The 25,597-nt window shown below is 38.5% G+C and overlaps 1 protein-coding gene across 1 annotated transcript in view; it reads left to right on the top strand.

Moving 5' to 3' along the window:
• Nucleotides 1–21,796, top strand: part of NRCAM (neuronal cell adhesion molecule) — a 216,002-nt gene extending 194,206 nt beyond the window's left edge. The window contains exons 31-32 of the mRNA XM_019543378.1: nucleotides 6,395–6,473; nucleotides 19,471–21,796. Of these exons, the coding sequence (XP_019398923.1) occupies nucleotides 6,395–6,473; nucleotides 19,471–19,708 (317 nt within the window). The 3' untranslated portion in view covers nucleotides 19,709–21,796. The remainder of the gene's footprint in view (nucleotides 1–6,394; nucleotides 6,474–19,470) is intronic.
• The last annotated feature ends 3,801 nt before the right edge of the window (nucleotides 21,797–25,597 follow it).

The raw sequence follows: 25,597 nt of genomic DNA, 5'->3' as shown, positions 1-25,597 counted from the left end.
GTGGTGCTGCACCAGCAGCTACCACTACACACCTGGTCTCAGGATTTATTTTGAAGTGAGAGAGTGGCAGAGTGATAATTTCTATGATGCCTTGGCTCTGGTTCCTAAGAATAGTTGCGTATTCCCCATCTCCTGCTTTTGAAGGAGCCACACCAATAAAGCCCCTTTCACAGAAGAAGAGAAGAGAGAATTATGCCATTGGGACCTCTCAGAAGCAGAAAGAAGGGAGAGTTGTGTGGGGATTTTGAGACATAACCTGGCCCTAATCTACTAAAATCACCTCTGAGGTGCCACTGATTTCAGTAGAAATCCTGGGTAATCCACCTCATTGTAAACGTTTTATATTATCTCATGAGATGAGGCAGAAGAATAATTGAGGTGCAAGAATTTAATTCTAATTGAAAATTCCCTAAGATTTAAGCAAGGTGGGGGGGGACCTTCTGTATGAACATCTCCTACTCCTGCCAGCAGGACAGCAGGAAGTAGAGAATGGGAGGAAGCAAGAGGCTGAAACCAGATTAATTCACATCTTCCTCTTTCCCTCAGTAGATTTTCCTCCTTGTGGGGAGCTCATTCCTTAATGGAAGCCCTCAAGAGTTGCTTGTTGTAACATCAGTCTTAAGTGTCCACATGGTAGAATAGGTCATAAACTTCACTGAGCTCACCAGCCTAGACGAATAGGAAATTGGACCTGCCACTACCCTTCAGTAAACTTCTTGATGTCTTTTCTGTTATTTTCTGTGAGTCCTGAACATCACCTTCTAGCTTGTATGGTAGTCAGAGATAAAACCAAGGAAGAGCTCATCCAGTCATGAACCATTCAGTCTTTTGAAAGTTAAATGCAAAAGCATCACAGTCAAAATACATTATATGCTAAGGTTTGGGCTGGAAAAGAAGAGAATGCCTAATAAAACTTTATATGGGGTTCCAATGCTGACTAGTTTAAATTGAATCTGAGGACCTGAAAACCTTATTGTTTCTGTGTTTCATGCGACCTGGTTCACATTAACTAATGAGGATTTCCTCTTTAATTTTTTTTAGAATACAATGTAAATGTTGGTATAAATTGTAATGGACAATTGCATTTTATCAGATGGTCTTGGGAAGGTGGTAGTGGACATGTGTAAGCTATGCATATGTTTCACAACTAACCACAGTGCGGTAACTTCAAATGTTATTCAAAAGTAAGCTTTAAATATATGATCTTAGAAACACACCACTTTTAAATGCTGAAAATATCGACATGCAATATTACTACCCTGGCTGTCATTATTGCTAACTAACATTCGCTGTTACTGCATTAATAAAATATATGATTATATGTTATTAATGTGAATAATAACAAAATATACAATTAAATGCAGCAGTGAATCTAATTTTTTTTTTAATTTATTCTCTAGCCATGGCAAGCCGGCAAGTTGACATTGCTACTCAAGGATGGTTTATCGGTCTAATGTGTGCAGTTGCTCTTCTTATCTTGATTTTGCTGATTGTTTGCTTCATAAGGAGGAACAAAGGCGGCAAATACCCTGGTAGGATATGCTTCATTGTCAATTAAAATAATTCCAGTTGTTTAATTGGTGATGCTTAAAACCCAGATTTCAGTTCTGGAAGATCACTAGTAGTTTAATTTTAATGTTAACCGTATGCAAGGTAAAATTAAAGTTACATGCAGACGCTATGTTTCTACTAGGAAAATTGCTGCTCTACCAGTAGAAATTGACAGCGTACAAGTGTTCATTCAGTTTGTCACAGGAAATATGCCTTTTTACAAGAAATATCTTGACCTCTGGAATATCATAGGAAAGTAGGGGTGGAATGAACCTCCCGAGGTCTTCTAGTCCGGCCCCTTGCTCAAGTTAGGAGCATCTCACTAAACTATCCCAGCTATCTCACTAAACCATCTGTCCAAGCTGCTTTTGAAAATTTCCAAGAATGGAGATTCTACAATTTCTCTTAATCTCCAACCTCAGCCTGAATTTCATCTGCTTCAGCTTGACTTCATTGCTCTTTGTCCTCTCCCCTACAGCCAGAGAAAAACCTATCTCCATCCTGTCTGTAATCACCCTTTAGGTATGTGAAGACTTATCAAAATCCGCCCCCCTCCCTCTCCCCCAGTCTTCACTCCGACAGACTGAATAACCATAGCTCTTTCAGCCCTTTTGTCGTAAGTCATGCTTCCCAGTTCTCTAATAATTTTTGTCACACTATTGGACTCACTCCAATCTGTCCATATTTTTTAAGTGTGAGCCCCAAACCTTGACACAGTACTCTAGAGAAGGCCTCATCAGTGCTGAATAGAGTCAATTATCTTGATTTGTAAGATACATACTTGTTCAAACAACTCAATATAAACTTGATTTTTGCAGCAAGGGCACACTGTTGGCTTATATTCAGTTTATGGTCCACTGTACTCCCCAGAAAACTGCACTATAAGTAGTCACTCCATAGTCTGTAGTTGTGCATGCAGTTATTCAATCTCAAGCGCAGGATTTGCACTTGTACTTGCTGAATTTTGTTTGACTGATTGCAGACCATATCTTCAGTCTGTTTAGGTCATTCTGGATCCTGCTCAGCAATTCCACCCAACTTTGTTTTCATACACAAATTTGATAAGTGTGCACTCAATCCCATCGTGCAAAATATTAATGGAGACATTAAACAATACCAGACCCAGGAACAGGTCCCTAAGGAACCCCACTTGATCCCCCCTCCCAGCTACACTTTGAGCCATCTCTGACTGCTCATTGAACCCAGTGGTATTACCAGTTGTGTGCACCTTACACTACTTCCATCTGCTCTGTATTTCAAAAGCTTGTTAATGAGGATGTTATGGGAGACGGTGCTGAAAGTCTTGCTAAAGTCAAGGTATATCACATCCATTGCTCTCCCCCCTCCATAGAGAATGAAATCAAGTTGTTCAGGCATGACTTGCTCTTGGGGAATCCATGCTTGCTCTTCCTGATCACCTTGTTCTCCTCTAGGTGCTTCACAGTAGATTCCTTGAGGACCTGCCTCATGATCTTTCCAGGTGCCCAGGTCAGGCTGTCTGAGCTGTGATTTCTTGCACCCTCCTTTTTCCCTTTCTTAAAAATGGGCACTAGATTTACTTTTTTCCAGTCATCCAGGATCTTGCCTGAACTCTGAGTTCTTAAAGAACCAGTTGCTCTGAAATTACCTCAGCTAAATCCTTCAGTAATTTAGGGTCATCCTATCCAACCCTGCTCACTAGAAAGCATCTAGCTTCTCCAAGTAACCCCCAACCTGTTCTGCCATTCTAGGCTGTTGATTTCTGCCATATATTTGCTATCTACCATGCTTGTCATCTGGTAACTTCCTCTATCTGTGAAGGCTTACGTAAAAAAAGACATGAACTATTTCAGTCTTCTCTGCACAACCCACAACTAGGTTGTCTTCTATAGTCTGTAAGGAAACTATGGTTTCTTTGGCCTTCTTCTTACTCTTGACATACCAGCAGAATCCCTTTATATTACTTTTTACACCCCTTACCAGTTTTAATTCAAATCACGCTTTGTCCTTCCTAATTTTATCCCTGCTTACCCATGTCATACTCTTATATTCTTTTCTAGTGCTATGACCAAGTTTCCATTTTTTTGTAGGATTCCTTTTTTGAGTTTCACCTCATTGAAGAGATTTCTGTCTAGCCAGGTTGGTTTTTTGTTTCCAATTCCCATTCTTCTGTTGCAACAGGAGAGCCTGCTCCTGCACCCTTATGAGGACCTTCTTAAAGTACAGCCAGCTCTCCTGGACTCCTTTTCCCCTCACACTTGCCTTCCAGGGGGTCCTGCCTACCAGTTCCCTGAGTTTGTTAAAATCAGTTTTTCTGAAATTCAGTGTCCTTATTCTGCAGCTCTCCTGCCTTCCTCCTTAGGATTTTGACCTTTATCTTTTTGTGGTCACTGTCACCCAAGTTACTTTCTACCTTCACATTCTCAACCAATCCCTTCTTGTTTATGAACAGTTAGTGTAGAAGAGCATCCCTCCCTCTTCCCTGCCCCCCAGTTGGCTTCTCTACCGTCTGTGTTAGAAAAGTATCCGTAACACATTCCAGGAATTTGCTAGATTGCTTATGCACTGCTGTATTTCTCTCCCGGCAGATACCCTGATAATTAAAGCACCCCATGAGAACCTGCTCTTGAAATCTGAAAGATTCTATCAGTTGTTTAAAGGCCTCATCTACCTACTCCTCCTATAGCAAATGCCTACCATGACATCCCTCATGCTGCTCTCTCCTTGGACCTTTATCAGAGGCATTCAGCAAACCTACCTCCCACTTCACATTGCACCTCAAAACACATATACACAGCTTTTTTATGCAGGGCAACAGCTCTTCCTTTTTCCCCTGCCTATCCTCCCTGGAACAAGCTATACCCATCATAACTATACTCCAGTAATGTGAACTCTACCATCTCTGTAATCCCAATTACTTCAGAGTTTCTCTTGCAGAATATGCACCTGTACACTACACTCCTCTGTGATCAGGAGTTGAGCAGCAATTTTGCCTGTGCCTTTACAGTGAGGGGAAATCCATTCTAGAGAAGGCATATGGGCATTTTCCCACACTCAACTCCTCCCAACTCCTGCCCCCTAGATCTTTCCCATGATTAGGGGGACACTGGTTTGGACAAGACCTGAACAGTAGTGGCATCTGAACTCCTTGGTCCTGCCTGGAGTAGTAGGGAGGATTTCTACCAATAAATTTGCAAAAATAGAAATTAGCACCTGTCCATGGCTTAAGTCCCTTTTGAAGTCTGTAGAAAAACTCCTGTCACCCTTAGTAGGTGCATCCCCACTAGCAGGAATGTGGAGATTGCCTCATGTGGGGGAAGGGAGGCTGGGGCCATCATCTGGGCTGGCCCGAGCAGTCTTACCTGTGGTCTTGGGGGCCTCCTGGAGTTGCAGAAATGGCAACCCAAGCACGTGGAGCCTGGCCAGCAGCCAGGCTCCAGTTCTGGGTGGTGCTTATTGCAGTCAAGTACACCATTTTGCATTTTTTTTTTTTTTTTTTTTTGCTCCATTTTTTTTAGATACTGAGAGTTACCAGTATCTAATTTTGCCTCCATGCTGCAGCATGGAGAACCCATTCACAAGCACCTATGCATTTTGTGGCACCTCAAAAGCCTTTGAGGTGCTGCAAAGCACATGCACACGTTCGTCTGGACGCCCACTGAAGCCAAGCTTTTACTTTAGTAATTAAACGTATGTACTAGTATTTTATCATTTCTGGGTTCTGGCAGAAACTAGAAGTGACAAAAGGCTGCTTTTTTCTCTTTTAAAGTCCCCTAGCCAAAAGAGAGAGCAGAAATGTTAAGCTTAATGGGAAACCTTGTTCTCATTAGAGATTTTCATTCTATTTAGCAGACTAGAAACCTGGAAAATGAGACACATCTTCAAATTATTTCATGTGTTTCTGAATTTAATTCATTTATTTAAAGTTTCTTTCACTAATTTTGACATTAATGTGTGTGTGTGGTAGGGGGGGAATCCCAACTGGCCTGTAATATCTTCAATATTAGCTTAGTCCAATTCGACACTGGAAATGATGCTCTAGAAAGTGAGTATAAAGCTTCACTCTGTTTAAGAAAATAAGACTAAAAGTAGGCAAGGTTATCATAATTGTATCATTAGAAAATACTATCAGAGATGAGTCATATTGCCTTGAACAATGAATTAGAAACTAAAACCTTACAAATTGAGTATGAAAATTGCTAACATAAAAGAACTGCAAATTACATTATAGCAAATTATAGTTGGTAGACAAGGAAAACAGAGTAATATGTATCTAAACAGAAATAAAAAGACACAAATAAGGATATTTTTCTTCCCAATTTTGATTCATTATACAGTTCTAACTTGGCTGTACCCCCAACTTCTGGGAGTAATATGTACTATGTAAATATATGTTATATTTTAACGATTCCTAAGTTTCTGTGTCAAAGACCCTAATACAGCTAATCATTCAATGAGACTAGGTACATGTATAGAATATATATACATGTGAACAATTCAAGTTATGGCCCCATGTGTATAAAGATGAAGTATTAATAGAAATTTTTTTTATTAAAAATATTTGAAAAAAATACAGTTACATTTAAGAGGCATTAGGAGGATTTTTCTTGTATTGGTTTTGTTTCGATTTTTAGAAAAGAAACAACACAGAGACCAACATTATTCTTAGTTTTAAATTTCATTGGAAGCCTGGTTTTTTATTTGTTTGGTTGAGCAATGGTAATTTCTGTTAAAGAAAACTAGCCAAACAATGTCCCTGCGTGGATAATCTCCTGGTTCCATCTGGGTTAGTTTGCAGGATCAGGGCATGAAATATTTTAGTCCTAATGTTTGGTGACAAAAATTCCAATTTCAAATATTTTAGTGAAGGAAAAAGAAGATGCACATGCTGATCCAGAAATTCAGCCTATGAAGGAAGATGATGGAACATTTGGTGAATACAGGTGAGCAACTGGTACATACTTTTCCTACTTGTCCCTTCTTATTTAGGAGTATTATATAATTTTTTAATATGGAACTCATTTTATGAATTTGAAATCACTACTCTGTCATGGGGAAAATGTCTTTGTAGTTAATGTTTTACAGAATTAGGGGTAGCTCTAATTCAACTGTTAGAAGAAATTTTAAATATCATGGAACATGAACTGAAGGATTTCAGCATTGTTAGCATATATTCCAGAGACGTAAAATTTGAATCCAGATTCAAATTCTGATCTCCTAGGGCTAAGGATATTACATACAGATTTTAGTCTCAGGGCCAGCTTTCATTTTCTCAAACATCAGATACATGAAAAATGATAGCATTTTTGCCATATCTATTAATCCTTCAAGACCTGTGTAACACACAGAGAAATACTTTGACTCGGAAACAAGGGCGGGAGATAGCTGTGTTAGCCTGAAGTCAGATGAAAGGCAGGGTAGAGATATACCTTCTAGACTAAGTCAGAAATGCATTCACTTCTATGAACCCAAAGCTTATTATAAGGTGCCCTCTGTTAGAATTGGAAATGTGCTTCTCAGATAAACAAAACAAATACTATCTTGTTTTATTCACTGGAAAGCAGGTTCTCAAAACAAATGGCTGCCCGTACCAAAATCCAATGCATTAATACGCTACTGCTCCCTTAACGTCATAGTTACATTCTTGAAAACTGTAACTTTAAGCAAAACGCTGTTAAGCGAATCCAATTATGTCACAGTATTTACCTGCTTTCAGGCAGCGGCTAAACAACGTTATAACCAAACATTGCACAACTTTAAATGAATATGTTCTCTAATAGATCAGTGACATAATAACAAAACAATGTTAATTGGGGCGATGTTAAGTGAGGAGTACCTGTAGTTAAAAGAAAGTGGTGAAGGAATATAATGAAATTAAAAACGCTCCTTTAGGAAGTTCAGTGCATAAGACAGTGGGCTGCATCAAAGCACAAGCTCTATTTTTTTTTAGTGTCTCCTAAAGCTACTTCTTTATTGTAAAATTATTTAGCTGAATCTTCTTGCAACACAAAAAACATTCGTTAGACAAGTCCATTTAGAATAATTAAGAGTGGTGTAGCAGAATTTTGTAAAGTGTATTTTGATTTCATATTAAAATAGATTTGTTTTAGCTTGTGTGTGTGTGTGTGGTAATATGCTCATTATATTCTATTCCCATGTTAATTGCTGCTTAAAAGCATTTTATTTTCTGTACGTAACCTGTTCTAGTGCATGAAAATCTGTTTGTTTGAATAGTGTTCACTGTATTGCTGGGCTCTTTTTGCATAAATGGAACATACATTTTATCTATCTGAAACGAGCTATTTTTTACAGTTCTGCATGCCAAAGAGCAATTTGTTTATTTCTGTGGATTTTACCAGTTTCCAATCTCTTATATTCATCAGTTCAGCACAAAAAAACTTTTTAAAATGTGTTTGTTTTTAATTTTAAATGCACATATTTAATTTAGCTGAATTCCGCTTATAAAAGTGAGAGACTGAAGGCATTGGCTGGAAACAGGTACAATGAAAACAGAGTAGTGTACCACTTCCCTAGATAGCCCAGCCACTGTGCCTAAATTCTGATATGCACCTCTGCTTTGTATGCTTGGACCTCTATTTTATGGCAAAAACTGACATTCATGCAGAACTGTGCCAAGATACATGATTTGGACAGTGGTTAAATCTGAGAAAAGACCACTCAATCTGTGTGACTTGAACTGAAATGTACGTCTCCATATTTAAATGGCTTATGCATTAAATTACAGAACCATCAAGTGCTTTGTTATTAAGTTGTTCATAATGCATATATTGTCAACCCTTTGTGTGGTGATTATACAGAATTATGTGGAGAACATCCAGAGCTGTTCACAGGGAGTTGTGCAGTTAATTTACCATGCCGAAAACTCCTTCCTAAAATGTATTTATGTGCCGTTAGCCTATGATGGGCTTTCCTCTTTTTCTTTAGAGACAGGGCAGCTACAGCAACCAGTCAGATTGCAGAAGATGTTATGGCACCCTCTTGCAGCTCAGCATCACTGCAGCCAATCAGTTCCCAGTTTCAGGCCACCTCACACAGCACTGTTGGTGATACAGTGCTTCTTTGAGGAAAAATGGTGTAGGTTTTTCCTTAAAAAAAATTCTAAGAATTTCGAGTGTTTTGAACTTTTTTCATCACTTCAGGTCCATGTCTACGTGGACAATAAAGAAAAAGGACAAAGAAAGGAAAAGAAATGATAGCTGTACCGTCAAATCTTCTGAAGCAGACCCTGGCTTTGCCAAAGCAGCGTCTGTGAAATCTGAGCGATCCAACTTGTCCAGAAGGTCAGGAGATCATTCCTCCAGGACCAGATCAGAGGCCTCCTTCTCCAGGAGAAGGGCTAGGCAGTCTTCAGAACTCTCAAGGGTTAGTTCCATGTACACTTCCCTCTCCTGCGAGAAAAAGAAATCAGACAAATGGAAATCCAGGGATGACTCTAGACATCATGCTTCTCAGCAACAGATAATGGAGTCAGAAGAGGGCTCAGATACTCAGGCAGGACAGCATTCTCCCTTCCAACAACAGTCTAACCAGGCCCAAGATCAGGGGTCCCTAGCAGGACAACCTTCCTCAGTCCAGAGATGGTTTAGCCAAACTCCAGACCACAGCTCAGACACAGAAGATAACCAATGTTCCCATCACAGGAAGGTAAGACCTTCACATTTCTCTGAATCTGACAAAAATTCGCTAATGAGAGCTGTAATACTGCCTGAGATTACGACCATTTTAAAGGATGCCCTGACTGTGGCCAGGCACAGAATGACCTCTTCTGCTCAGGCTGGACCTTTTCCAGTAAAGAATTCCAAAGCCACACACACAGCAGTTGCCCTGGTTCTTCCTGAAACATCTGAGGACCAATCTCGGATCTTAATGTGTGAAGGTGTGGACAGTTCAAACGAGCTAGCGGTTTCTGATCTGGAGAAGTCTAAGGTTGACTGGGCATTTGAAGATGAATCACCCACTGAGGATGAGGGAGTCTTCCCTGAATCCTCTGTGGAGGAACAGGAGGACTCAGAGCCCACACGTAAATTTAACATGGCAAATCAGAATGATTTATTTAAGCAAATTAAGAGAGTGCTGAGGCTAACCCCCCCCAAATCTGAACAGCATTCAGAAGAACCACCTATCCTCTCTGAAGAGGACAGGGCCCTTCCCATCCACGCAGCAGTGGAGAAGCTGGTCTGTAGAACTTGGAATAATCCTGAGTCAATACATGAGGCCCCAACAATTCTGCGTAAACTCTACCCTCTTCCAGTGGATAAAGCTTCCTTATGGGGGACTTTACCCAAAATAGACACTGCAGTGATCATTGGTGATGCCAAATCCTCTCTACCTGCTCACTTGGCTACCAGCCCTAAGGATCCTATTGATAAAAAGGTTGAGTCAGCAATTAAGAAATCTTTCAAGTTAGCTGCAGCCCAACTTGGAGTGTCTATCTATTCTATCCATGCTTCCAGAGCCTTACTAATCTGGCTGGAAAAAGAACTGTCCAGGAGCAAATCCAGAGCCCAGCAGAGAACACACAGTCTCTGTAGAATTGCTGCTAGTTTCATCCATGATGCAGCTGAGGATTCTCTCAGCCTTACAGTTAAAAATATGGCGTGCCTCACAGTAGCCAGGAGGGCCATCTGGCTACGCCCCTGGTCCTTGGAATTAGAACTAATGTGCCAACTGTTGTCTTTGCCATACAAAGGAGGCATGTTATTTGGTGATCCCTTAGTCCAGGCTCTTAAGAGTTGCTCGGAGCAAAAGCATTTTCTGCATTGTCAGAAAAAGAAAAGATCCTGTGCAAGCTCTTCATTTTCCTATTCTCGCAAATGCCAGACCACCTGCCGCTGTCCTCCAAAATATAAAGGGGGAAAAGGAATTTATTGGGGCTCTCGATCCTTTCCTGCGAACTACATAAGGGAGTCACATTTTCAAAGAAACAACAGATCCACCAGGAGGGATTTTCTGACTATATAATGCTGTTTCTCAGTCTTTCAGGAACCAGCATGGATGGAATTCTTTTAAATGCTCATCAAATGGACTCTGATACTAATGGCTGCATATATCATTTAATAGTCTGAATAGGTTTGAGGCCAGAATCTGTAGAAAAATCTTTTGTTCTTACTGAATTTCTTCTCCAGAGGAAAAAGCAGAAAACATCATCAACTCTGTCTTAGTTTTTATGAATTAAGGCTGTGATATTAAGCCTTAGTGAAGAAAGGAATCTAAGTGACTACTCCCCAGAATTAATTCTGAATTTCAGATGGTCCAGTTGGTTTGTAAAAAAGAAAAAAAATAATGTTGAATCATCCCTAACTGTCATCAGGTAGTATACCCAGTAGATTCATAGGATCCTTATTTATGCACATTATACTTGTATCTCAGTACTTACATTTTCATTCAACAGCATTTTCAGTATCATCCACTTCCACTGTTTCAGATTCTCTCGCATTGTTCTCCAAGGTCATGGTGGAAGTGATTTTAAGAAAGTATAATCTTGTAGTTGGAGAACAGGCAGTCTCAAACAAGGTACAAATAATTCTTTTATCAGTTAATAGTTTCAGTTAAGTCACAGACATCAGCTTTAAGAGGTTTAGGTGTCACATTCATATTCTAGACTTCCTAGAACATACCACAGATGTAGTCTTAGACTTGATTCACTTAAGTACTAATCAGTTGTCACTTCCCCATCTGAGGGTACAGACTCTGTACAGCCTTTATGAACTGGTTTAGCCTAGTAGTTTGTCAAAATATCCCTTTGCCCAAATCAGGAAGGCAATGATACACAGTGACTAGAGATGCAAGCATACCTTGACTGTCACATAGGCTAGGGACAGACATTACATAAACCAGTTTAAGTGATCAGAAACTGGTTTAAATCCATAACAGAACAGATGTTTAGTGCACATAAACCAGTTTAAAAATGGCTGAAACCAGTTTGAGATAAACCTGGTTGAATGTAGTATCAGACTTAACTGATTTGGCTCCAACTGGTTTATGCAATGTCTGTACCAAAGCCCTTCCTGGCTTAACTTAAACCAGAGTCCCCCCAGCATCACAGGTGCTTTGCAGCACTGGACAGGGCTAGCTGCTCCAGCCAGCAGGGCTAGCCCTGCCCCTCTGCTCCCTAAGTGGATCTCTGACAGAGATGGCAGGCACAGCAGGGTCTGCCCAGCTTCCCCTTGCACCTCCATCTCCCCATCAGCACTTGCTGCTCAAGCAGGGATTTGCCCCCTCCCCTTTCCTACAGCCTGGACTGTAGCCAGCATGGAGTATGCTAGCTAATGCTGAGAGGTGTCTGTGTAAGGCAGACAAGACACAGGCAGAGAGAACAGTGTCTACTTAGGGCTATTTTGGAGCTAATCAACAGGTAGCTGGTAATGTGCCTCTGTTCCTTCCTGCGGGAAAAGTTGTTTAAGAAGAGTTTGAACTAATGAGAGAGGCTTTTGTTTTCTTGATGGGCTGATCAGTATTCTGTTATCCACTCCCTGCTGGACTGGTCAGGAGCAGTGAGTTGTGTGTGTGTGTGGGGGGGGGGGCCTCCCTCCCTAATCAGAGAGTGCTGCTGGGGCCTGGCCAGGCCTCCCCCTCAGCTTAGCATTATGGAAGGGAAGGGAGGGCTGTTCTAGCACCCCCCCAGCTTCTAGCCTGAGCCACTGCAGGCATGTGCCTGCATTTTTCTGAGTCCAGAGGGGATGTCTGTACAGTTGCAGACTGGTTCAGCCTAGCCAGGTTAGACTAACCTGCAAAGATTGAATCAATTCTGGCTCAGGCTTTTTGAATATCTGTCCCTAAGCACGGTAAAAGGGAAACTGATGCGTTCCTCCAAAAAGTCTATTTTACTTTAATTGGCCAGTCTTGGAAGAAGACTAGACCATTAAGCTATGGATAGAGATCTTAACAAGATATGTACAGCTGACCAGGAAATACCTGAAATAAATGGCTCTTAGACAAATCTAAATTCAGAAACTATACAAGGAGCCTCTCATCTTGGTACAAAAGTACTGACATTTTTCTGCTATATTCACTAGACAAGAAGGGCCAAACTTCTCTCCAAGGTAGAATATCCATTAATCAAAAGGAATTTTGTGTATTTGCAGACATGCTGATTCACAGTTGGGAGAAGTTATTTGTTACTCAGGACAAAATAACATTTGCAAGATTCCTCAGACAGTTTTTCAAATCTTTCTGTTCCTTGGAACAAGAGATTTCTCCATGCATTTTCCCCAAATTCCAGTTCTGTAAAAGGTCCTCAGGAATATCGGGCAAAATAAGACAATGTAAAACTAATAATTCCAGTCCAGTCATGTCAGCATTATTTTTCAGAGAAATATCTTTTTGTTGCCTTTTCCTCAGCATCTTGACCCATTAAGTGTATTCTTCCCAGAATTCATGACTGGAGACTTTCTGGAAATGGTTCAGTCCATAAGCATAGGGATTATTAGATAATATTTGCAATTTTCTTTTACTCTGGAGATTAGTCAATATAAAATTTACAATCTCCATTTCTTCTGTATTATAAGAAGATATATATTTTTTTTATTTTCATTTTTTTCCAGAGGATCCTTGACAGGTTAGGTGATAGTATCAAGTAATTTCCAGTGAGATCTTATATCTGAATTAGTTTTCGCAGTGGCCCAGTTTTGTTCTCATTGACATCCATGCTTCTTTTGAGGAGTCTTAATTTGGCCCTCAAACATCTGTGTCACCTCTGTTTAGAATCACTGAATTCAATTTCTGTGTTAGACATCTTTTTACTTTTCTAGTACCGGGAAGAGTCAGCGAGTTAGAAAGTGTCTCATTTAAACTACTCTGATTTTTTTGCCACAAGATCAAACTAAGAGTGTCTACTTGCCTGGTATCAAATGCTTCATCTTGTTTTCATTTTGAACAAAAATTTAATCTTCCATTTTTTCCTGCTCCTGTCTGAACTAAAGGAAAAGCTCTGGAATTGTTGAAATGCCAAGAAAACCATATGGACAAAATCCAAGACAGAACTTCATTGAGATCTATAATTTTATTTAGTTGATTTAAAAGATAGTAAAATCTCTAAGATCTACCCCACCTTATGAATTGTTTTATACACTTAAAATATGTGGGGAAAAGTTTCTTATTCTTTCAACATCAAGCCAACTTGACAAGAGATCATGAGCAGAATGCTGTGAAGGAAAAATTGCAAGTAATTTTTTTCTAAGATACTTATAGCCAGTTATTATCCAGTCATTCCTGGATGTTGTGTACAATAAAAGGAATTTGTTCTGTACAAATTTCATTTTCTGTGTCCTAAATCCAATAGCCTGGGCTGTCTTACCCATCCAGTCATATCAGTGGTACTGCAAGCAGTAATCATATTAGCAAAAGAAGTTGCATGTTACCAGCTAGATGTTACTAACAATATTTTGAGTTATTTTGCATGGCCATAACTATGGAAGAACCTACTGGGAACTAATTGGCTAGTGAGCTGAATAGAGAATACAAAAATGTCTTCTGCATTCTGACTGGTTGCTGCATGTACCCATCTCTGAAGAGGAATAAGTGGCATATAGACAGAGACAAGGAGATTTGCAGGTAAAACAATCCTTGTTTTTTTAGCTGTGATGAACATGTGAAGCTTTTTTATGCATTCAGAATACGTACTCAGTTTTCTTCCACTGTTCTTACATTGACTGCAGTTATGTTGTTCATTGTCACACAACCATAAAGCTGCAAGTTTGCTATTTGTTTCTTGAAACCAAGAGGACAAAGAACAGGGTTTTGATGTTTTGTAATAACAGTATTAATGACCGATATCATTTCATGCAAGATATTTAATTAGTATTAGTATTAGGCTTTCTTGAGAAACTGCCATCCCTAAACAGCCAGTAATTAAAATTTGGTTTTAGACTTAACAGCATAGCACCGTCATCTCAGTGCAAAATCCATCCATATTCACATCTGAAACTTTGTTCCTAGTAGTTACTGTCTCAATGTTATTTATGTTAATTCTACATGCTACATGTGCAAAATATTTCAAAATACTGGTTTTACAGTTCAACTGTATTTTTTCCAATAAACTAGTATTTTTTAACAAAATATTGCACCAGGTAAGTATATGTCAGTGAACAAAACTACTGAATGAAGCAAGGACTTGAGCTGTTGTGGGTGTGTTTTGAAAGTGTTATACATCTTTATCAGTATGAGCAAGCCTCATAGATACTGTGTCAGAATTTCTGTCTTTAATGGTATTCTTTGCAGTAAATTATTAAATAATCTAAAGCCAATATTCTACAGCTTGTTGGGCTTCAGCATTTATAATAAAGCAATTCCACTGTTTTCCACAATATGCTTCTTGGCAACACATTGAAAACTCATTCATTTTCCAGAGCACCAGGGTCCTTTCTCTGTTTTGCACCCCCAGGGATACAGAAGTACTGCACAAGATATCTGTGTCCTCATTCTCCATCTGCTCCTTCATCCCACTCTTTTCCCTCCTTCAATTCTTTCTTATTTTTCACTTTCTCTCCCTTCCTCCAAAATGTTGTATTTATTCACCTAAGCACGAATTCATCGTCATAATTCAGGTTGATTACAAAAAATACATTGTTTATGCTTTCCCTTCCCAAATGAGGAGTGGAAAAGTACCCTGGGTAATCCAACTTCTTTTATCACTGTCAGACCATTGGGAGAACTTTCTGTACTTTTATGGTGCAAAAAGGGAGGGAATCCCCCTGTCCAGATTTGATTTTTGCATATGCTGTAACTGTGCACTCACGCCAGCGTCCACCTCCATGCAGGTACACTCTTGTGTCAATCTGCAGTTGTGTTTGTTTGTTTTTTAATTATACAGACAGTAGAATCTGCATCCTTACTAGCATATAGAAAAATCACAGACACAATGCAACCAACTGTGTAAGTATTCTTTCATTATTTAGATAATAAATACCTTTTTGTTAAAAACTAAAAATAAAAACAAAAGATAATATGGGTACAATTATATAAATATATGTTCCTTTTTCTAAATTTATAAGTAAAATCCTTCTTTGAATTGGAATGAGATCAGTAATTGTGACATGCAGATATTCCTAATACAGTAATAAAATAGATCTTATTTACTGCATGTTCCAAAGTAATGAACTGCTGTTTATATAGTTACATTTTGAATAATACATACAGAATTTCTTCATTTAAATCCAAATATTTTGCGATCATGGAATCTTAATTAAAAAGTGCTCTAGTGGGATTTGAAATATTAGATAGTTCCCTTAACATTTCCTTTGCTTCATTCTGGACTGGACAGTGTAAAATTCTGAGATCCCACCAGTATTACTCATTATCACTTGTCATCCCACAATGTATAAATATAAGGCAAAAATATAATTAAGTCCCTGAGAAATATTTAAGCTCCCAGTAACATAGCTCACAAAATATTTGGATCTGTAGACTGGGTGATATTCTTGGTAGGAGTTTACTGTTTCAGGGTAAGAATTAAAATAATCTTACTCTATATAGGGCAAAACTTTCAAATGATTTCTGTTCTCTTTTCTTGAAAAGAAAATTGTCATTATTTCACCATTATTAGGTTGGAGAGGGTCCTCTATCTTGGTGTATTTAATGTTATCTTCAGTGTTTCACTGTGTAAAACATAACCCAGGTACAATTTGACAGCATTTTAAAGCATTTGTTACATGAAATATTGAAAATATTGCAGCTGACGCAATGATATAAATGTTAGCCAAGATTTTCAAAACTGGGTGCTGAAAGTTACGGCACATATTCAGCATGTTCCAAAAATCAGGACCCAATAAAGAAACTATAGGTGACTGTCCAATAATTGAGGGATTCAGTATTACTTGTCATTCTTTTTATAAGTTAAGATATAATTATATGTTTAAGCCAAGTGCCTGAAATTAGTGGGGACTACTCAGTAAGGTGCCTAAGTTTCAGACACCCATAGTTGTACAACTTGACAGGTATACCTTCTGGGACAATACTTTAATAAGACAATATTCCTAAGGAAATTATTCACCATATCTTATTGTTTCTTACTGTCAGACATGGTACTAAATACCCAGGCATAAATTTGTGCAAAGTATCCTTTACTGTGATGACTCAATAACAAGAAAAACAAATGACCAAGTATGTATACGTCATTGAGAACTTCAGAAAAGCATATAGCATTTTCTGATCGAGTACCCTGATTTTATAAGTATTTCTGAAATATCTGTTGTGTTATACCATTGATTTTTATTTTTTTTTAACCCTGGTACTTTGTAATTGTAAATGTGTTTTTTGTATCGCATCATGTCAAAAGCTTAAATGAAATTCTGTTTTATTATACTCTATATATGAATGTAACTGAACATAAGGAAACAGACTGGTTATACATTTCTGAAGCAAACGTCATTCTTCATGATCTCCCTTTGTTCTTGAACATGAAATGCTAAATGTGCAACCAAAAATTTGCAGGTTCGCATTTTGAATTTATGGAACATAAATTTAGAAATTCCTTGACCTGCTTGATACTAGTTCAGGTGCAGCATAGACATAGATTACTTACGTGACTATACTTCTGTGACGTGTTCCTTTGACTCAGCTCTTATAGATCACTTGCAGCTTACGACATTTCAAACTATTTCTATTTTCCTTGTCACATGTCTTTGCAAGGAGTTATAGCATTATTTCTTTAAAATTAAAGCATTACTTGGAGATATGAGGTTGGATTTGCCTGACTTTGGATTTGTAACTTGCATTTCTATATATGCCTGGCATTTAGAAAATTTTGCAGTCATGTTGCATAATACCGCCCACGGTATTACTCAGAAGTAATGCATTTTCTCTTAACTGTCTTCACCTTGTACATTTATAATGATGTGAAAACAATGAACATAGCTACTTATCGTTAGTTGATAAGGACACGCAAGTTTTAATAAAGTTAAATGTACCATTTCTTTCTCATCCTGATAAATAAAATTCCCCCTCCATAAACACACCTCTTCACAGAGAGACAAGAAACAACTCAGGATGTCGGTAGTGTCTCTAACATTAGGCATCTGTGTACTTCAATTACAATTCTGATTATGTGAGTAGGCCAACTCTTCACATTTTGGAATAGAACTCATGTAACTGTTAACCTGTTATGTCACAATCAAAGCCAACAAGATGAAACTTGTGATGTGAACATCTGGGTAACCACCAAATAAGTAGGATATAGTTTTGCACCTCTTTTCTCATTCTGTGTATGCATATAACAATGGATGTAACCATGATAACAAAGATCATGTATTAGAATAACAGATTTTCTTACAATCTAACCATTTGGGATGTTACAGAACTCAGGAGGTGATAATGTAAAAAGTACCTGTTTAATAGAAAAACGATTTAATGAATTTCTATTGATGGTAAAACTTTTTTCATTAGGATTTAATCAACAATGCAGAATCAATGTAACTACTCTTGCACATGCTGTATAGCACATTCTTGGCTATTATAGTTATACAAAAATATTTCTTAAAACAAGAGTAGAGAACAGACACTGGAAACAGCTGAAGCTGTGGCTCAAGCTTTGTTTATAGACATGGGAAATTTAAAAATGTGCAAACTAAGATTGATGGGAAAGCAAAGTATAATGCATCCCATGTTACTTGTTCAGTATCATAGCCCACAGGCCAGTGAAAGTTGGGGACTGCTGCAGTAAAGCATTTGCTAGCAGAAAGTGTGCAGCTGACTATATATCCAGTTTTAGCAAACCAGTCTATGATAATGTGGTACAGTGTTAGGTGTTTTTTTTCCTAATATTCTACATCAGTTTCCTTGTTTTTTTCCCATAACTCTGGATTCCTTAAGTAAAAATCAACACATTTGCTGACCTTTTTTCTGTACTGTATATGAATATAGGTTCAAGTATTTCTCCTATACGTATACATCAGATACTGGCATCTAAATGTACAGTCAACATCTGTAGTTAATAAGTGGGAAACCACAGACTGAAATCCTACTGAGGTCTGCTTCAAGGTCACCCCCAGTCAAGTTAGGAGAAAGTCAAATGTAAACACATCATAGAAAAATCTATTGCACTAAGTGTAGACCTCACTATGTTACAAAGTCAAGGGTGGAATAGGGAGGCCAACCCAGTAATCTGTGAAAGCAAATTTGTATGTATTCATGCACATACTAGATGATATGAGCAAAGTATTTCTAAGCTCTCTAGCATGCTCTTAACTTCCCAGTGTTAGCAGATTAAGGTGAGCCATTTCTTTAACTGAGTATATTGAATGTTTTAGCAATTTTAAGCTTAAGCTTGTATTTAAAAATACTGTTCACTATCAGGATATGGACTCTGCTTTTCTTCTTAGGCTATTTTCATTTGTTTCTTCTGCACCCTTTTAATGGAATATATAGGTCTCTTGAAAGGTAAGGCTGAAAATTGCAAGTCTGGCCTGCACAATATAACAAATGATTCGAAATGCAGCACTTACGCATTTTTTTTTCTTTTTTACTAGTGAAAAGATCAGTCTGTTTCATTTAACTAAATTCATGCTTCATTCATATTCAAGGAATAAAGAATTAAGAAGTTTAACAGACTAACTTCACAGCACACCATAAGCTTCTTTTTGAAGAACAAAGAACTTGTTTTTATTTATAACTTTACAATCCCCCTTTTTAATGCTTGCACTTCTCTCTAAATTGTGTCCAAATTAGGAGCACAAGGCATATCATGAAAAGCCATGCACGATGGAAAAAACAGTCCCTCTACTGAAGACATCCTCTGTTTAAACCATTACTGCACCATATAGTCATGCCAGCTGCATCATATTAATTTGCACCTACAATTTGACTGGATTTCCTAAGGGGATTGTAGGGCTGCATATATGTTTTTGAAAAATCTGCATGCATGGCTTGTTTTTCTTTTATAAAATGTGTGTCTATTAATTATTTTCATTTGCCTTTTATTTTCAGTGATGCAGAGGACCATAAGCCTCTGAAAAAAGGAAGCCGGACACCTTCAGACAGGACTGTGAAAAAGGAAGACAGTGATGATAGTTTAGTTGACTATGGAGAAGGTGTAAATGGTCAGTTCAATGAAGATGGCTCATTTATTGGACAATACAGTGGTAAAAAAGAGAAAGAACCTGCAGAAGGAAATGAAAGTTCTGAGGCTCCTTCTCCTGTCAATGCCATGAATTCTTTTGTTTAATCAAAGAACTCAATTCCCTTACTACAATATCTTCCATTACATTTAAAGCACTCATACGTCCTCCTCATAAATGAACATGAAGGTAACAAAGCTCCTCACTACAAGATGTTTATGCTATGAGAACGTGTAGGTCAATACAGTTGTCCAGTATAACAATATGCTAGTATGAATCAAAGTGCAAAACTCAAACTTTATTCAGACCGTATTTTTACTTTTTTAGAGGAATTGACACACACAAAAAGTAATATAACATCAACAGAATGTTCTTTCCTATTCAAATTACAGTATGATGCATGAAAAAAATGCCACCCGTTTCACAGATAAACCTGTGTATGCTATCAAAACATGGTTTGATACTTTGTTATGCAGTCCTCAGCTGAATCCCTGCATATAAATTCCGTTTTCATTGTCAGAGTGTTATAGTAGTATTATATAGAACTTCAATGTCTTTGTGGACATTGTTGTGAAATTGGTGACTTAATGTCTAGATATCATATGTCTTTTTCAAGACAGTTAGGAACAGTATGTACAGTATATAATTGCTAAATGATTTAAGTATGACACTTGCATTTGCCGATGCTTAATGAGACCCTGTTATCTGCTCTTTGCTCCTATTACTTCATAGCTTTTAATCTATCAAGTATTACAGCAGTACAGTGTTCTATTTTTACATCATATATATGTTGGATTGATTTTAGGGCATAAAACATTATGCATTGCAATGCATTTTGGAATTTGTACAGTCACTGAAGTAAAACTTTAAAATGAGAGAAAATATTCCAGAAACACAGGGCAAAATACATTCAGTGCCTTTATACAATATGCATTCCATAATGCACTGTACTACTAAAGAAGTTGGTGCAGTAAACTGTGATTAGTGAACTATCATTGCCAAACAAAGTAACTTGGTAAAAAGCAGAGATTTATGAAACTGTTGTGCTGAAAATGGAAGGTTTATTTTTTTCTTATGACACGCATCACAGTATGATCTTATTGTTTTTTCTTTGAAGATGAAATAGCAGCTTTGTAGACACTTAGAGCACAACATGCTTTCATGGCCTTACACAGTTTATACAGAAATGCTGAATTCAGATGCTTTACTAATGCAGCAATCCATGCAACTTTCTTATAAATTGTTAAAAAGTACCATGCCAGGAACAGCACATTCCTCTCCAACTCACTGCTTGACCAGTGTAACAGTTTGGAAATTATCTACAATGTGAAGCAATGTATGGATTACCACTCAGAACTACAGAATCAAGGAATCTGACAAGTGCTAACAAGGTTTAGTGGTAAAGGATTACAGCTATCAGTTACAAAAATATTCTCTCTCACGCTATATCAATCAAATGATTTACCTCCAAATATGAAATTTTATAACAACCTATGGTTGAAGGAATGCTCAGTTTCATTTGCCAATAAATTGGTTTTTCATAACTTGCATCAAGTTTAATTTTAAGTAAGCTTTTTATATGTAGATATTTTGTTGAATTTGTAAATACACTTAAAGTGTAGATGCTATATGCTTCTAGGTGTTACAAACAAATAAAACAAACAAAAAAAAGCTTATGTTGTACTGTGTAAGAAGTACTGTAGCCAATGGAGTGCATGGTATTTTAAAGCATCTACTTTAATACATATATTTTTTGCTGTGAAAATGAAATAGTGAACTGTTCCACTTACTAACTGCAGATTTCTAGATAATACTTTCAGAGCTTGTGCCAGTGCATTACATTAAACCATAGTACACCTTGCAGCTTTTATGTATGTACTGTAGGTAAAGCACAATTGAGATAATCACAAATGGAAGTTGGCCATACAAGCACCACTAAACGTTCCACAGGTCCATTTTCCTAATACAAACACAAACAACAAAACAAAAAGAGCTCTACAACACTCTTTATAAAGCACAAAGAGAAAAGTTTTGTAATAATGTTTGCCAATTGGCATTGGTAACAGAGAAATATAATTTTACTCTTCAATTGTAGATGCTGAATTATCTGTGCATGTGAGGGTACACACAGAGGCTTACTTCTGTAATAGTGCAACATATTTTGTATTAAAAATAAATGTGGTTTTAAAATTTCATTGATGTTTGTTCTGTTTACAATAGTAGTTAAATTTAACCTGAATTGCCACACAATTAAGAATGTTCAAACTGAAAGACTGGGCATCTTCATGTCAGAATGAATGGCAAACTAGAGCATTGTCAAATTGTTCTTTATGTAACTAAAACATGTGAATTCAGAACTGATCCAGTCTTACTGTAATCAGTTTTTTTTTTACTGTTTTCTCTCTATGGATGCATTATTTAGTCAAAACTGAGGACGTGGTACAAAAGGTAAGATCATCCAACTTTCTATCACTTTCCTGCATCCTCCCCCCACCAAAAAGAAGCACAATTCCTAACTACATGGGATGGTATTTTCCAAATTAAGAACCTGAAGGGAGGCTTCTTCACCCATAATTAGATTCCTAAAGAAATTACCTGCATTTCTAGAAGTGTCAAACACTCAACAAGTCTGGTTGACTACTGAAAGCCAATCAGTTTTGAGTAGAATACTGGACAAAATCCATGAAATACAACTATCATGTCTTATCTAGTTTGAATTTAGATGGAAAGAGGTTAGACAGGTGACTGCCTAGTACAAATTCAATTCTTATAGAGAAAGGAGATCCATCTGGGCATTTCATAAGATACAACTGCCACAGGAAATACCCACCCTTAATTGGATGTTTGTTCCGGGCAATTTGAAAGAATTATTCTGCTATTGAGCAATAAACCATTTTACCAGTCCCCCAAGTCAGACTTCAGCATATCTGCATTATCATTGTTCTGGCACCTACAAGACAGAGTTCATGAATAAATATTCATGCTTATGTTTCTGTAAAGGGGGGAATCTGTTGTTTTCACTGGCAATCAGGATATTTGTAAGGGAGAATATGGCCATGAAATGCAGCTGTTCCTATTTTGATTTAAATGTAATTTTTTGAAAAACCTCTAAATCTCTCAATTGTTTTCTGTATGAGATGACCACTTCTTAGGGAGCATGTTTATGTTCTTTTTTTGATACTCCCAGAAATGTAGTTGCTTGTATAAAGAAAGCTGCTACCATGGGTTTTTTTCTTTCCTTAAGATTGTTAGCCTTTCTTTTGTTTTAGTGTTTTAATTTCTTTCTTGCTTTAATAAGTTCATAGGAAATGAGGGCAAATTACTTTGAAACAATTCCTGATGTTGTAGTTGCCTCTTCCACCTTCCATCTTGGGAAGAAATACTCAAGATAGGTTCTTTTTTTTACTTCTGTGAACAAGTAGCAAAGTAACACAAGATCTTTGTGCTACTTGCACCACTCTCCACTCCCAGTAGAGGTGGTGCAGTCACCTTTCTTTGAGGTGTTCAGGGCGAGGCTGGACAGGCACCTTGCCGAGCTCATCTGAGCTCAATACTACACCGTGGCAGGGGACCAGACTTGATGTTGGTACAGGTCCCTTCCAGTTCTGATTCTATTCAATTGGTCAACCAACTTTATAGAAATCCAGTGCTCTCTAGCTTCCAGGCAAAGCATTTTAACACTAAAGAAATAAGTGTTAGGTGGCATCATGGTCTGTGGTGACAAAGATGAAAATGTCTTACCTTACGACTAAAATAAAAACAAAATGGGACTCAAGCATAGACTTGGGCCCTGACGTATTCTCTCAGAAACTGAGGGAGGATGAAAGGGGGTCTGTATTCCTCTTCATACAGTTTCCAAATCAAAGACTGAGACATAATAGTGGATAGCTTCTCACCGCTCATGATGATCTCCAGGGATAACCAACCTCTCTTTTCAAAGCTATTTCCACTCAGCCAGTGCTGTTTCCCTGACTAATTTGTTCAGGTCAAGAGAAGAGGTCTGGGAGACAGTGGAGTTTCCATAGATGACCTACTGATAGACTTCTCAGAAAGCTAGTACATCCAAGCAGACCTGGGGTGGATTGTACAATCTCTGCTTTTGCCTCCATGACCTTATTTCCTATGTTGAGCATAGACTAAGAGGAGTGAAACCAGCTCCAAGGTTGCACAATCACATCCAGATACACAAAGCTTTGGGCTTTAAAGTGGGGCCTGCCCTGGGGAAGAACAGCCAGTCTAACGATGCTGTCCAATTTGGGGGGCAATCTAATGAGGAATTCTGAATCTGATGCTTATCCCTGGAAAGAGGTCTTCCAGGGGAAAAAGTTGATGCTACTCCAAGTAACTCTACCAAGAGTATTTTTCTTTTGTTCTCCTGCATCTATTCCTGTTGACAGCAAGATTGAATTAGGATATCTTTATGGTAAAGAACCAACAGTATTTGAGAGAGAAGAGTTAATAGTCTATGAATTAGATTTTAAGACTCGGGTTAGCTGGAATCCAGTAGCCCCCTGAAAAGTAATCTCAGATAATTGGAAAGAGAGACTTGTTGAAGTCTGGGGAGACTTGGGATGCTTAGGAGAAAGATGAAGGGACTAAGGGCTATCTGAGTTTTCCTTTAAAGATCTGAAGGAACACTAGAAACAAAGCCTAAGGTACTAAATCAACATAGACAAAAACTTGGTTTAGGAAAACAGCTTTCTAAGTACATGGAAGGGAGAGGGTCTCACATGCCTGGTGAAATGAAGAGCTGTGTAAAATGCATATGAGCAGGGGACATAGTAACTCTTCAGGCTGAGAAATTCTACAGAAAAGTGTGGAAAGACAACTAAGAGTAATCACCTATGTCAGCTAAGACTGAGGAAACCTGTATGGCGTTATTCAATGTATCTAGATTTATCCTGTGATAGATAACACGGTGGCTTCCAATACCACTGTGAAGGTCTGCTGAGACATGAAAGGGTGTGAAGGCAAAAGGAATTAACTGAAAGGGAAAATGCCTTGGGGTGAGGCAGAGAAACACCAAAGATAGTGGGAAATTAGGACATTCAAGTTAGACATCCTTCAAGTTGATTATAAAAGAAACTTACCCTGGTAGGAAGAGTACAAGACAGGCATGGGGAATGAGGACAAGAAGATCCTTCTAATGTTTGCTCCTCCAGAGATACCAACTGACCGAATAGAAAACCAAAATTGTATAGATCCATTTATGAAAGTCGTAGTAAAATCCCTCCCTCAGTGAGACCTGAGAACAGCCCTTTTGCTAAGGGCACTAGAACTTCTCAGCAGAGGGCTAGTGCTTTTTGTGGTTAAGAAATATCGCCATAAAAAAGCTCCAACCAGCTATAAAGTTAGACCTCAAAAATATGCACTAACTTTTATAGCTGGTTGCTCTCAAGCTTTAATATGCACATGCAACAAGATCTCCTCTATGGCTGGGAATCCTATCAGCTGAGAGGGCTCCCAGCACCAGGGGTGCATTAGGTCTGGCCAGGACTGGGAGTGCCACAACTGAGGAGACTCTCAGACCCAGCAGCTGTTGACTCTGGGTCCCTGCAACACTCCACAACTACCAGGACCCAGAGTCCTGCAGCTGCAGATGCTGGGTCCCCACAACCTCAGGGTATGGCTCTGATCTCCCAGCCCTGGTGGGGGGGTGACACACCCCGCAAGGCTGGGAGAGCGCAGCTGCTGCAGTCTCCCAGCCTAAGGTTGCTAAGATGCAGCAGCTGCAATCTCCCTGCCCCAGAGGTTTCATGCACTCTGAAGGCTGGGAGACCATGGAAACTGCACTCTCCCAGCTCCAGGGGCTTAATGCACCCCTAGGACTGGGAGACAGCAGCAGCTGAGGTGCTCCTGTGGCTGAGAGCAAAGTTCTGTCTAAGGAGCAGCGGTTCATGAGTGCGCCACCGTGGTCCGTGAGTGCACCTCCTTGGTCCAGCATGGGACACTTACTGATGGGGGCTGGAGCCGGGGGCTGGGGTCCAGGAGCCAGG

The sequence above is a fragment of the Crocodylus porosus genome, unplaced genomic scaffold (assembly GCF_001723895.1).
Source record: "Crocodylus porosus isolate Cpor-Errol unplaced genomic scaffold, CroPor_comp1, whole genome shotgun sequence".
Classification (NCBI taxonomy): Eukaryota; Metazoa; Chordata; order Crocodylia; family Crocodylidae; genus Crocodylus; species Crocodylus porosus.
This window is presented reverse-complemented; position numbering and strand designations above follow the sequence as displayed.